Source organism: Mustela erminea, chromosome 5 (assembly GCF_009829155.1).
Source record: "Mustela erminea isolate mMusErm1 chromosome 5, mMusErm1.Pri, whole genome shotgun sequence".
Lineage (NCBI taxonomy): Eukaryota > Metazoa > Chordata > Mammalia > Carnivora > Mustelidae > Mustela > Mustela erminea.
In genome coordinates, this window is record NC_045618.1 from 80,610,093 (window position 1) to 80,625,675 (window position 15,583).

The 15,583-nt window shown below is 36.0% G+C and overlaps 1 protein-coding gene across 2 annotated transcripts in view; it reads right to left on the reverse strand.

The window, feature by feature from the left end:
• The window catches only part of PRKD1 (protein kinase D1), a 332,127-nt gene that overhangs the window by 57,339 nt on the left and 259,205 nt on the right, over positions 1 to 15,583 (reverse strand). The window contains exon 5 of one of the 2 annotated variants that reach the window (XM_032343992.1): positions 13,084 to 13,107. The exons of the other annotated variant lie outside the window; for it this stretch is intronic. Within the exon in view, the coding sequence (XP_032199883.1) occupies positions 13,084 to 13,107 (24 nt within the window). The remainder of the gene's footprint in view (positions 1 to 13,083; positions 13,108 to 15,583) is intronic. 2 annotated transcript variants of the gene reach the window in all.

Here is a 15,583-nt window from a genome sequence, read left to right on the forward strand (position 1 = left end):
TTCTATTTCTCATCTGAATTACCTTATTTTTATAGTCTAAAAAGAAGAGAATTAGAGATCAGAATATTTGAATCTGATTTCCAGGACTTTCAAATTTGGGGATTTTAAAAAGTAACAATTAGTTGTAATATAGAAGTATAAAGTTGAAAACAAACACACAATGGTCCTTTACCCCACTGCACATGTCATTTCATTGATGTTTTTTGAGGTATGACATGCACATGGTTAAAAAAAGGCAAGGAATTCTGCATATGACATCATTAGAAAAGTGCTTACAGTTCCTCTGAAGTTCCTCAAAGAAAAAATAAATGTGGCTTGGTATTATTCCTCAACAAAAGAAAGTTAAGGGTTAAAATTATACTATCATTTTATAATTAAAAACAAAGCAACTAGTGGACTATACAAGACACACAAATATGGGTGTTTGGTTATAATTACACATCTGTGCACTCTTGTGTTTCATTTTAAAATTATTTAATCAGTCCAGTACATAGGTTTTTTCTCTTTTTTCTTTTTTTACTTAAATGAATTAAAATTAACTGTGTTTCTATGTTTTTGGGCAATTTCATGTAGCTCTTGATAGCATAGAAATGTACTTAAGAATTATCAGAATAAAAGAGAAATTGAGTTACTTTTTAATAGTTATAAGACTTACAGATCTCGTGTATTAAACTTCTACCCTCAGCTATCATTGTGTGAGACACTTACAAGATAGGCTTTGTTATCTAAAGTCAAGGTATCTAAGCCCATAAAATTTAAATATATTCTTTTGAGTTAAATGCCAGAACATGAACTTCCATTTGTTTGCCTCCAGAGCCCTTATGTTATTACCTTATTCAGCTTCTGATTTGGAATGGCTACTGACAAGATGAGAAGAAAATCATACTTATGTAAATTTCCACCCATTTCAATGCCTATCAGCACCAAAAGGTAGCACGATTTGTTACCAAATGGGGGTATTTTGATTTGCAGATTTACTAGCTACAATAAAAAGAAATTTGAGATGAAGTTCTACATAGGGATAAATTTATAATTACAATCCTATAAAAGAAAACTATAAAGGATAATTACGCTGGAAAGTTCAACTCTTCCAGAGAAGTTTAAGGAGCTTATAATGATACGCCAAAGGTTTGCCAGACCAGAATCACGAATATACCGAATAAGTATCTTCAATGGAATTGAAAAATAATTAAATCCATAGGGTTAGGTCTCAGTTTTATGTGTCCTTCTTTAGTAACTGTAGTTAACGGGCCAGTTTTAAGTATAGACTAAAATGAAAATTGATATTTTTCCATAGTTGGAAAGTTTCAACACTCAGAATAAAAGTTGATCTGATGTCGCATTTTATAATGTTCTCAGATTTGGAAAATCCTATGAAAAGCTGACCAAATCACTCCTCAACTATTTTCCTTAATTTAAGACACCTAATTCTAGGCTATGGTAACAGAACCCATTTCACAAAGGACTATTTACCATGGAGCAAAGTCAGTCAGAAAAGCAAGAGGCCATCTGATAAATTGAAATGTCTTCTTCTTAGCCAACACGGTAACATTCACATAAACACTGCCTTAAACTACAAGTCATTTCCTTTATCACCTTCAAGGCAGGATTGCATCCGGAATTTTAAAATGTTATGTGAGTTTATAGAAGAGAAGTTAGCTGTCACTGTAGCCCAGAGACTGTATTATACACACATTCAGGCAATGGTGAGATTCACACAGTTGCATGTGTGCTCGGCACAGAATAACAACTCAAAAATTCTGTAATTTATAGTGTCAGAAATTAGGACTTCAACAGCACTTAAAATTTAATAGCAATTTAAGGTTTTAATAGCATTAATAAAGAATGCCCTCCTGGCATTCATGACATTTTAAAATTAAAATCAGCTAGCATCACAACCAGAAATATGTATCATTACCTTTCTTATAGTTCCAAATACATTACTTAATTTCAATGTGGCCTATTTTCTAAATTAAAAAGTAAAGCTTTAAAATCTTGAGTTGGGTTGCATGCATGGTGACTTATGTGGGAACTGATCTACTGCTGGAAAGAGCTTGTGTTGTCTAATTTTACTAGACAACACACTCTCTGGGAATGGAAGAATGGGAAAGGCTTTGGAAATTTTGTTTGCAGAATTATAGTCTATGTTTCTGGAGTGTACACACACACACACAGATGAATGTGTTTTCCCTTATGAGGATGCAAATCTCAGAAGCTAAGATGAAGAAAGAAGACTGGGTCATTATTTGATAACTCTTTAAGTGCTTATATTTATCCATTCTTCAATCAAAATGCAAAGCAAGGCCCTCACTGATATACAACAGACTGTAAAACAAACAAAAGTCTAAGAAATAAGGCATTGCCTGTAATACACATTCACCATTGTTTATGTAAATTTTAAAGAACAAACTTTTCTGTAATCCTGCCAATCATCCCTTCAAAACCGCTTCTAATGATGTGAACACAAACCAAATATTCCCAAGGATTTTCAGAATCAGTGATACATTTTCCCTTAATAATTAATATTCAGTTACCACTTTAAGCCAAAAAAAGTAATTTCAATTGTGTGAAGTTTTATTTGAAGGTATGTGCACCAAAAAGCCATAATTACACTGTTTTGTTTGTTGTATCAAGTTACAGAGTAGGCAAAATTTAGAAATTGGTAATGTTAAAAAAAACTGATCCTTAACAAAATCTCACTGATCTAAATCCAACTAGCTTAGTCGTCAAAATAACTTCAACATGAAATTAGACTTAGCGGTGAGTCAAAGAACCGGGCTTTTGTGCCTGCTGACACATTGTCATACAAAACAAAGAGAAATAGTCTTGTCTCATTTCTTCCTTAACTTACTTCATTTTATTTTTTTATTTATTTGTATAATTACCATGTGCACAGTCCTTTAAGATCTTCCTTCTCTCTCTCTCTCTCTCTCTCTTTTTTTTTTTTTTTAAAGTAAGCTCCATGCCCAGATGGGGCCAAACACAGGGCTTTGAACTCATGAAACTAAGATCAAGAGTCAGATGCTTAACGACAGAGCCACCCAGATCTGCCCCATAAGATCTTTCTTTAAAGTTAACTCTGATAAAGGGAAAAATTCTTCTTTACTCATCAACACTAGTGGAGGTTTTACTGGGTAACTAAATGCTGCTTCAATTATCTTCCACTGTTACTTGCTGTTCCAGCTTGCCACCATGGTTTGGGTGAACCTGAGCAACCTGCAGAATGATTGTTTTTTTTTATGGGAATAGTGAAGAAAGTGGAAACGCTCTGCAAAGGGAACAGCTACATTGTGTTTCACTCTGCTTCATTATTGTGTTCCCAGCAAAAACTGGCTCAAAACTCACAGAGCAGATCTCAAATTCCCTTCTCTATAATTATGGCGAGAACATACAGGAGAGAATGTACTTCTAAAAATTTCTACATTTCTACATTAGCCAGTGGTATTATGAATTGTTCTCTTCCTGTGAAGAGTTTAGATCAAGTTACAGGTGCGCAGCTTTTGGGAGATTCGACACAACTGTGAAGTATGGTATTGGGATGCCTGTGTATAAACGATGTGATTTGGCAAATTGTACCTGATGCAAAGTGTAAAGATTTCTTCTCTGTTCTCAGTGTAAGATGTATCACATCACAGACCGGAGAGAATATGAAAACAGAAAAATTATGAAAGCTGATTTTTAAAGCCAGGATTAGAGATGAAATAAAGATTGCAGAGATTAATTTTTAAGTCTACAGTATTGTAAAGTATCTGTAGTATTCTTATGCTAAAAGTATTCATTTGCAATTACTGCCAAAGTTAAAACTACATGCACTGAACACCTACTCACATAGATAATATACCCCGCTTCTCTACAGACTGAACTTGTTTTTTAACCTGGTATGCTAAATTAATGACTCAGCAAGTTTGGAACCTTCCCAGGAAATGATTGCTTAGATTACATTATGGAAACTCCAACTGCCAGCCCGTCTTTAACATTTAACAGGACTCTGAAACCATTTCCCAACAAGGTATATTCCACTTAGCAGTTGAAAATGAATTCTCTGCATTAGTAAAGCTAGAAAACAGAGGAGGAAGAGTTGCCTTTCCTTGTCGTTTGCTGATTGCCAAAGATGTAAAAATTAGACATAAGATTTTGGAAGATACACCTCACTTTACAAAATGCCTGGTTCAAATGAAAATTTCTGCAGTGTTAATATATTTATATTAACTAAAATTCACTTCACAGCCTCATATTGGGAATAGATTTGGGGTGACATATACACCCCTTGACTTAAAGAAAACAGAAAAGTAGAGAATGCTTTAGCATACATGTTGACAACCTTCTTGGACTTGTCTCAATCATTAGGCAATAGATCCTAATAGATACTAGGAGAAGGACACTGTCTTAATCATATTTGTCCTCTGTTAATGGAAGAAGTGCCCAGTACATGATAAACAAAAACACTGCTTGAACTGAATGGAAATAATGTTTTCAAGAAGTAACTACATGGAAATAATAGATGTGACATTTCAATAGTGAAATTCAAGTACACACTATCATATAAGGCTCTTTTAACAAAAGTGGTTTTTTTTGTTTTTGCTTTTTTTTAATTTGAGAGAGAGAAAGAAAGAAAGAACAGGGGGACAGGCAGAGAGAGAGAAGGGGAGAGGGAGAAGCAGGCTCCCCACTGAGCAGGGAGCCCAATGTGGGGCTCAATCCTAGGACCCTTAGATTATAAGCTAAGCCAGAGACAGATGCTTAACTGACTGAGCCACCCAGGCGCCCCAGGCCTCTTTTTAAATGTAGTATTATATGGGTTGTAACTTTGATGTATTTGCTTTACAGGATTTCAATTTTAAGAGAATACAGTTGGCTAAGGAATGTTTTTCATTGCAACTGCTCTCTGTACTTATCTGCCTGTTCCTCACTCCTACTTGCGTATCCAACACAAATACAAAATCTGTCAGAACTCTTCTGCTCTAGAAAGGGAGGGACAGTTCAAATACCTGTAGGTTGCAATACAGAATTTTATCAGTATCAATATCAGGGATGTAATAGGGAGTGGTGGAGACTCTGGAAAATTGGAGGAAGATTCAGAATAAAAGGAATGGCCACTGTTCATACACTGCTGATAGCTGCCATGTGAGCATGTGGCCTAGTGTTGTCAGGCCTCTCCGTTGTTCAAAACAAAACAAAACAAAACAAAACAAAATCTAGTTGTTTTATGAAATAACTCTATTTCTAAATGTTGGCAACCCTGGAAAAAATTTCATTGTGCCTGTCAATTCACTTGGGGAATAAACCTGGTCCATGGAGATTCCCAGATCTGTGAACTAGACAATGACATAAAACACTTTCTTTAAACTTTATACGTGCCAAGCTCTTTTCATAGCACTTCACATTCACTAATTTATTTAAACTTCATGCCCACTAGTGTTACGACCCCCTTTTACAAATAAGAGAACTGAATCTCAGGGAGGTCACATCATTTGGCCCACATCACACAGCCTGTTGGTAGCCGAACTCTGAATTCAGGTGGTCCCGTGCTGGGTAATAACAGTGACTCCTCTTCCTCAGCCCCTCCCAGCTCTCACATCCCCTGGTTTTATGCCAATGTGAAAGCAGAAGGTATTTTCTTCCCTTCACTTAAGTTATGATGGAAGAATTCTTGGGGGGAGGGGAAGAGTGAGAATAATTAAGTAATAACATGTTCTGCACACGCCAAAATGCAGTGTGAAAATATTGTGAATCTCTTAACCTTGACCTACAGAAGAGACTTTCAACCAGCTTGTCTGTGCTCAGAGGAGAGCATCTGAGTCATGCATGTTTTCTAGAACAGAATGACTAGATGAATAAACAGCTTCTGTTATATGAGCATCACCCAGTTGTCTGCCTACTTTCCTACTCAGGTGCTGTTATACTTAAAAGATATGAGCACAGCTATGTGAAAACATCCAAACAAACATTAATCCTTTATTTCAAAAGTTTTAAGATCTAGCATTTTGGACTATCACTCCAAGAACTGTGTGGAATAGCGCCTTATGATAGTTCTCTTCTCCTGCCAACATGATTGATCTATTCAATTGAACAAGTGTTTCCTGGGGCAAATCTTTTTTTTTTTTTTTTTTTAAGATGTTATTTATTTATTTGACAGAGAGAGATTACAAGTAGGCAGAGAGGCAGGCAGAGAGAGAGAGAGGGGGAAGCAGGCTCCCTGCTGAGCAGAGAGCCCGATGCAGGACTCAATCCCAGAACCCTGAGATCATGACCTCAGCCGAAGGCAACGGCTTAACCCACTGAGCCACCCAGGCGTCCTGGGGCAAATCTTACCTGAAAGCCGAATTCAGATGCTGCAGGACAGAGAAAGACCAGTAAATAAATCTCTGTGCCTGGTAACCTTAAATCCAGTAGAGTTCTGGATACAAAATAACTTACTATCAACAATCACAATATGTGCTCTTCCCTTCTTTCTGCATACCGGGTTCTGCTTTATTCTTTAGATTTCAGCTCATATGTCACTTTCTCCAAGAGATCTCCAGACCACCCAGCCTACTGTTCACTCCCCATTCACACTCTATTACTCTCTGGCACGCCATCCTATCTCCTTCAGGGCTATTACTGCGGCCTACGACTGTCTTATTCACCCACTTGGATATTGGATTTTTACTGTTTCCTTTCAATATAATGTAAGAGCCATGAGGAGAGCATCTTGATGATTTTGTTCATCACTGTATCACCAACTTCTGAAATGCCATCTTGCATAGATTAAGTGCCCATATATACGGAGGTTCGAAGAAAAGAGAAACCACCCCCATGGTGGAGGCAAAGGTGGTCATTCAGAAAAAAGGCTTCCTGAAGAATAAGCATTTCGTGTTGACCCTGATGTGAATCCTGCCATGAATATGTTGAGACAACTTGGGAGATTTCTTTTACATACTCTGATACCTCTTTAATCTCTCTTTGAAATGCTTATCTAACCTTACCCCGAGATGCTGCCAGTAAAACATCACCGTGAAGGCACAGTCTGAGACTGACCACTTTCTTTCTCTCTTTTTTTAAAAAGATTTTATTTATATATATATTTATTTATTTGACAGAGACAGAGAGCACAAGTAGGCAGAGAGGCAGGCAGAGAGAGAGGTGAAGCAGGATACCTGCTGAATAGGGAGCCCGAAGCGGGGCTCGATCCCAGGACCCCAAGATCATGACCTGAGCCGAAGGCAGAGGCTTAACCCACTGAGCCACCCAGGCACCCCTGAGGCCAACCACTTTCTGAAGCAAAAAGAAATAATCAACTTCTCTCATCACCATTTAGATGAGCACACTACATCTCACACAAGGAGTGAGGGATTTTCCCGCACAGACCAGTTGTTGGGTAAACGATACAAATCTGAAGACCGCTGGGAAAAGGAATTCATAGAGGAACAATCATGTTTCCATGCCCTGTACTTCACTGAGTACAGGGAGGTTAGGGTGTTTGGTGACTTGATTGTTCAGTGCTGTTCTGATTCTACATCCCTTGAACTGTCTGCCAAGTATGCCAGATAAATGAGTTTGCCTCCTCACTCAGTTGGATACCCTAAATATATATAGCATAAATAAAAGCTAATCAACACCTTTTCATAACAGTGAAAAGAGTTGCTATATGGCAGGAAAAAAAAAAAGTGTGCCCTTGCTTAGTGGTGACCGAAGCCATATTTTACAGTGGAGAATGCATTTCTTAATGTTGGTTGCAATTTGTGAAAGTTTTCATGGTAATAACATATATATGTATAATCTTGTATTAAAAATACAAGGTGGTCTGGATTTCCTGAGTGCTAAAATAATCGTGAAAGTTACATTAACTTTTTTATTGCATTACTCTATTTTGGGTGAACAGAAATGAAGGGTAAAGAAGCCTTACTATCTGCTTAAGCAATCCACCCTTTGCACGGAAAGCACCAGACGGTTCAAGAATTGTTGCAAATTACATGCACTGTTCTTTCAAAATGTCAGTTACCAACACCCTACAAATCGTGGGCTCTTGGAGGAAAGAGGAAACATAACAGAAGATAACCTCTCTTTTTACTTGAAGGCAATGTGACCTTAATGCCAGGCACTCTAAATTTACACAATAAAAAAGGAGCACTTTCACTGAGGAAGAAAATAATTTTGCATGTGAACAGTTTCTTCTCTGGGGCTTCAAATGTCAGAGTTGGTCTACACATAGAAAATAGAGCAGAAGGTAAATAGATTATGTGGAAAAATCAAGAATAGTGATGTCAGGAACATCCATTCCCATAGTATCTGATCCTGCCTAAGTTGACTGGGGCCTGCTCTGGGTTTATGAACTCACAGGAAAGCTGAATGAAATGATCTGGAAAGAGGCTGTCACACTGACTACTGCCTTAGAGACACCAAGGAAAAGCTGGAAAAGCACGCCATAAACACAGTTCAAGGCTATAAAGGTTAGCCTCTCCCTTCAAAAATAAGTGTAACTTAAGGCCTCATAAGGATAATTTTATAGTGTTTTATAGACTCTTAACCTATAACAGTGAATGGTGAACACACAGCGCTGTGTGTGTGTGTGTATGCACACTTGTGCTTCTGAAACATGGTAGAACCAAGAGCTAGATTTTAATATAACTCATTTAAAAAAGAGAGAAGAAGATGAGACTTTCTCCCATCAATTTTGAGTTTAAAAAATACAAGAAAGCACAACCTCAATACAATTATACCACTCAATAGTATTTTCCATGCTCAGCTACAGAAAAATAGTTAGCACCCAAAACACTGGGCTATTTGGGGCAAGAGTATATTTGTTCCTAACTTCTGGACATTGTTTCATCTTGCATTTCACTATATTTATTATCAAAATGGTAATATTTTCACTCTTCTTGAGAAGGAAGAGAGGAATTCATCTGATCAAATAGAATGGTAGAAAACCATGTCTAATGATTGAAGTAAAATCATTTATCTAAATATTTCTGAGAACACAGATAAAATACGTTAGAATCTGAATTATTTCTCAAGTTTCTGGAAGTGTAATTCATAACACCAATTCTAATCTTCCATTTTCCTCACACTTCATTATTATTTCTCTTAGACAAAACTTCACTTCTTTTTTTTTTTTTTTTTGAGTAGAAACATTCATGAAGACACAAGCTCTCAGAGTTAACGTTGAGTAATCTTTCTTTTTTTCCTTCCCTTCCTTTTTTTCTTTCCTTCCTTCCTTCTCTCCCTTTCTTTCTTTCTTTCTCCATAGTAGTCAGCTAAGAACCCACTAGGACCTCTGTAGTTGTGACTGGTCAGGAATTAAATGAGAAGGGACTGAAATCTGGCTAGGTCTGGCATGACAATAGACTAAACAAATGTCTCTTATTGATAAGAAGGGGTGGAGGCTGTTTTGCAGGGCAAGGTAGAGACCAGTGTTTTGTGTCTTAAGGCTTGGCTGTGGGAAGAGTTAGGAAAGCCATGGTCCCTTTTCTAAGGGGAACACAGGCCCTTCAGAGCCTGCTCTAAAGATCCATTAGTTCCCAAGACCTATATGCTTGTAAGTGTGGGCAAGTGGTAAATGCCCCTCTCCCAGGGGGGAGTTCATGAAGAACACGCCTGAGTGTTTACATTTAGAGTTACATCTGGAAGTTTTTGTTCAGAGCATGAATTAATAATATACATGTACTTAATATTACAGAGCATGTAATTAATAATAAGGTGGACATGGTGAATGAAATTAGGCAACAGCTGATTAGTAACACATCAAGCAGACCACACACTCTTAATTTTACTGAAGGGCTCCTTCCTGACAAACCCACCACTGCACATACTCTCCTAACTCTCAGGGGATGGAGACGTGCTGGTTCAAGAATTCTTGGATGTCTTTCCTCACTGAACATACACACTACCCAGGTCTGAATCTGGAGAAATAGTTTACACAATCATCAAACGAAACCTTGCAATATCTGGCAAATGTACTACATGGACCTTATGGTGCATATTTCAGTGGAAAAATGACTTTTTTAATTCAGATGAATCACGAGGATTCCAGGAACCCCAGAACACAAGAGTAATAACAATTGAAGTCTTTTTTTCTACATAGACTTTTCTACTTTGGAAAATATCCTGGAAAATATTTTATTTGGTCAGAAATATCATCATAGTTTCATTCAGGATTAGAAATAGCCCCTCCCCCCCCATTATTTGCTCATTTGAAAAGAATCTACCTGGACTATGATAAAGGGTATCAGGATATCCAGTAACTGATAGATAATTCAATACTGGTATTTTCTTGTCTTTTTTTTTTTTTTTTTTTTTTTAATGAGCAAAACCAGTAACTGAATGAATCATTTGTGGGGGAGATTTTTCTAGGAAAGTATTCAGGCATGAGTTCCTTTTAATACAATGCTTATGTAATTAAATGTGAGTCAGTAAACGTTATCAAAGTAATAGCAGTTTGTGGCAAATTATTTAGAAAATATGCACCCTTAATAACAAGTTAAACTGAATATTATCTAACTTTCATAAAAACTAAAGGATGCAAAAGGTGAGGATATAAAACAGTCAAACACAAGGAAAACTTTTGGAATTAGCAACTTATTTCCTAATAATTTCTGTAAGGCGGTCTGAGTATTAGGAATTACCATAGGACTAGACTAGAAGCATTTAATTTTACCAAAAATAGATTCTCTGTAGAGCCCTTTAACTTCAAAGCAATAATAGCAAATGATTCCTGAAAGATATTTAAAAATAATTTTAGAACTTTAGTAAAGTTCTTAAATTTTGAAAATTCCATAAGACCCAACTTATTTTTTAACACAATGTATCATCACTATATCTTGTGACTGCAAAGGACATCACTGTCTTAAATTCTGCTTCATTCTACTAAAAGCGGTGTGGGAAAAGACAGCAAAAGCACACAGGAAACTGAAAATATGCTTTCACCGCAGATGAACAGAGGATTAATCATATATAAAGATTCTCAGCAACCAATAAGCAGCTCAACAGAAAAAAGATAGGCAATTTATCACAGGTGAAATACAAATGGCCAATAAATATATGAAAAGCTGTTTATCCTCCAATAAGGAAATAATATTTAAGCACAGAAATTTTTCACCTATCAAATTAGTAAATAAAATAAAACAAAACAAAACCTTTTAAAATACTGATAAAATCTATTGTCAGGAAGAATGTAAGGCAGTAAAAACTTTCATACACTGTACTTCTCAAGGTTATAAAGTTAAACTTTTACAACTTTTTGAAAACCCCTTTGGCAAAAAATTGTATATAGTCTTCAGTCCATTTGGCTTCTAAGAAGATAAGTTACTAAATACACTCAACAAATGTTGACTGGAAAACCTACTAACACTTTTACAAATGAACAACAAAAACATACGTATGCTTATTTCAGCTAAAATAAAAGAAATGAAAACAAACTACTCAATAGGAGAGATTAAGAAAATTAATATATATCACTGCATTATAACACCAGGAAGCTTTTACAAAGACATAATACTATAACTATTTGTTTGTACATTGGCCATTTATGCAAGCTACATAAAAGCAGAGAATTTAAGTAATTTTGTATGCTTTCACACTCCAGAGTTATAAACCTAAAAGCATTAATTGACCAGGACACGAGCGTGGAACCGTGACCAGGTTTTTATAATAATTCTGCAACTTACACTACTATCACGAATTTTATGCATCATTTTCTTCCAAGGCAAGTATAAAGACAAAAGTCTGCTATCTTTTCAACAAACTGGATATAAACAAGTTCAAGAACAACAGCTTGTGCTGAAAATGCATCTTATTTGCTTCAGGAGCCATCTTGTGAAAGCCTAGTGGCCTTTAGGTTGTATAACTTTCACATAAAAGTAGACTATCTCCCTCAGTCCCTTAGATAATCTTTCCTGATTGCAATGTAGGAGAAAGAAGTGAAAAAATGCTTCTCGTTCTTCTTTGGCTTCATTCCCAAAGGACAGTCTGAAGGGAAAGATACTAATTCCCATTTCAAATTATGTCTGGAAGGCATTGTAAATTACACAATTTAAATTTGCAAGAATATAAAAAAAATTACCTAGCTTTCACCCTGGACTTTTCTAAGTAGGGCATGTTTTGCCCAAACACAGAAATTTACTATTATTGAAGTAGATTTCTTCACTTTATAATCCTATGAATCAAGATATCTTGACTTCTCAATTCTATTTAACCTAGAACACGTTCTAGTTGTGTTTTCATTAGCTTCCTTTGTTAGAGTTACTTTAACAAGACCATCTAAGAATGGACACTAATAATGGTATTTGAAATTTATAGTCTCTTGAGAAAAATAATATGTCAATTCTCAATTTGCCAGAAATAAGGAAATAAGGAAAACTAAATATTAACATGTCAATTGGTCAAAACAAGTTATCATAATAAAAGCACCCTTGTATACTCTGCTTTAACATGTGATCTAAATGCCTTTCCCCATATCCAGGCTATCAGTTGCTTAAGATAAATAAAAGGCCAGTTTTGGAGGGGTGGGGGCTTAATTAAAAACTCAAGGATGAAAATTTGTGAATTTTCTAGATATAATTTCTTCTTGGACTGAGACCTGATATATCTATTTGCATACAATCCATTTAAAAAATAACTAAATAGAATGTAACAGATAATACATTAAGGATTAAAAGCTCCTTTCTTAAAAAAAAGTTAAGTTCATCTTCAGGCAGTTCTTGTTGTATACCTCACCATGCCAGCTAAAACATGTGTGTGTGTGTGTGTGTGTGTGTGTGTGTGTGTGTGTGTGTGTATGTGTGTGTTGGGATGGTGGCCTCACTCTGCATGGTTCTGTGGAACCTGTCTTCAGGATACAATTCTAATATGCACGCATTTCAGTTAACATGCTACCGGTGAGGTGCGTGCTGACTGTATTCTGTTCTATTCTCAACCTGCCTTTTCAATTTCCTAGAAAAACCTATGGGCTTTCTGCAGTTCAACAGGTTGGATTCTGAGCTAAACTCTGACTTGATTACTCTCACAAAGTCAATGTAAATAATTGTCTGATGTCAACCTATTAGCATTATGCTGGTTTGTAAAAGATGGGGAAGCATATTCCTACTGTTAGGTAGAATTAGTACCTACCTCAAAGCCAGGACTCACAGGAGACTGAAACATGAAGTTGGAAGAGCAAAAAACAGGCAAAGGTGCAGAATAAAGGGGAAAAAAGACAAGAAAATGATGTTATTTGAAGAAAGCAAGGCACGTTACCAGTAATGTTTTATATAGATGTATTTTTAAGCAAAATATTACACTAATTAGCCTTTAGGGCCGCAGAGACATCTGAGTTGGAAACCACTTTTTAACATTTAAATGGAATTATGGACACTAAGCCAAGACTGCAGAAGCACAGTTTACAATTGTGAGTTGGGAGAGGTGAAAAAAAAAAAAACCTACTTGTTAAGATGTCAGTGATGAAAGACAGCTCCTTCACCTTATTGAAAATAAATTATAGTCAAAATGAAGCATTTTTGACCTTTACGGGAAAGATTAGATTTTCTTCACAATAATTCATCCTCTCAATGGGAAAAGAATGAAAAAGGTCATCAAAGTAATCAAATGTTACATAGTTGTTATCTGCCTGCTGGCGAGAATAACCTGATGAATAATCGGTATTAGTCAGTGGTTTACAAACCTGGAAAGTCCAACAGTGGGTTAAAGTTTTAATGAGAGAAATATGCCTACAGTGCATTCTTTGCTCATCTTAAAAGTCTTTGCTGCATATCACTATTTTCTGTCTGATTTCATTCAAGGTTGAAGTACAATTCAAAAAAAGAAAGGTTATTCTAAAAAGTTGTTTTAAGAGGAATAGCAATGAAAAATAAAAGAAACTTGGTTAAGCAGACTTACATATCCTGTATTTACACTGAATATGTCGTTTTCATACCAAATCAAAACCAAAATACGGCTGACTCTTTTTCTTAACAAAAAGGCAGGGCCATTGTTTTCTGAACCCTGATATCCTATTCAACAATCAGAGACATTGGGAAGTAGTGGACATTTAGATTGAGGTTCAGCTAAGATTTACTGTTACCCAGTAATATCTGCTATATTTCTAGACTGACATGAAGCAAGTGCAGAACTCAGGGTTAATAACTGCTCGTTTGAACAGATTTAAACAGACTACTGGGGATGTTAGGGAAGAAGAACTTCCTCTGCCTTATGGTCCTTCTAGCTGGACTTAGAAGCAAATTGACATGAAGAGATTAACAGGAGAAAATCAAATTTAATAGGAATACATATGAAAAATCCACACAGACTTGAAATTTCAAAAACAGTGAGGAAACATGAACTCGTATGAGTTAATGAAGGGGGTAGAGTCTGAGGATATGTAAAGGGAAGAAGGTCTTTGGGAAGAAGGTTTTAACAAGAAGGTGAAGGGAGATGTCTGGAAAAATAAAGCTGCCCTATTATGCAGATAAGTTCCTTAGGTAAAGGGGAGTCTCTATTAATAGCTCTCTTCCTGTTACAGGCTCTCTTTTCCAATGTAAATTTAGGCAGTTGTGGGGGAGGCCTAGAACTTTTCCTGCATCTGCTGGGTTTTGATTGCTTTTAACTCAAAATAATCTTTATGCCAAAGTGGCCCATCTTGGGACAGCCTGCCCTGTGTCCCTACAAGATAAAATTATAACCCTGTTTGTGTGTACTTTTATGGAACATTTTCCTATAGAGATGGCAAAGCTTTCTTTTTGGGAGAGGAACTCAATCAATTTTTTTAATTTCCAAAATAAGGTGTTATCCTTATGCTCCTCAACATATCTGATATGTAAAGTTCATGATTTTCTTCTCATTTGTAAGCTCTGAATACCTTTACTCAGGGCTCTCATCAGCATTCAGTTTTGGCTGACTGCTATTCAGCTCATGATATTTGAAGATGATCTATGCAACATATGTTCATTTATTCCTCTAAATTACTGTTTCTCAAGGTGCATTCTGCCCCCAAATAGGATATCCCTAGGTTTTATGAGAAAAAGGGATTCCATACTTGAGTTAATTTAGGAACACTGATTTCATTATTCCAAGATTTCTAAGACCCATAATTGTTCTTAATAAATATTACAATGTCCAATACATGAATGAACTGAGAAGGACTTCCCAGTATTTTCTGATCAGGATTTTTTTTTTTTTTTTGGCTGAGTATTTGATAGGACCATTACTTTAAAGAAAATGTTGGGGGAGAACACACAGCTCTTTCTACTTTGCTATCAAGGTAGAATCACCAGAAACATATGATGATAAAGATGAAAGATAAAGAGAGCTGCCTATTTCTTTAGTAGTTGGCTGTAATATTATATATAGAATTAAATAATGGAGAAATATTCCATGTTCATGGATAGGAAAATTTAATATTGTAAAGATGTCAGTTCTTCTCAACTTGATCTAGAGATGTGATGCAATCCCAATCAAAATCCTAGCAAGTTATTTTATGGACATCAACAAAGTAATTCTAAACTTTAGGAGGAAAGGAAAAACATCCAGAATAGCCAACATAATATTAAAGGAGAAGAACATTATTGGAGGACCGAGACTGATGTTACTTGACTTCAAGTCTTTCTATAAAACTAGAATTATCAAGACAGTGTGG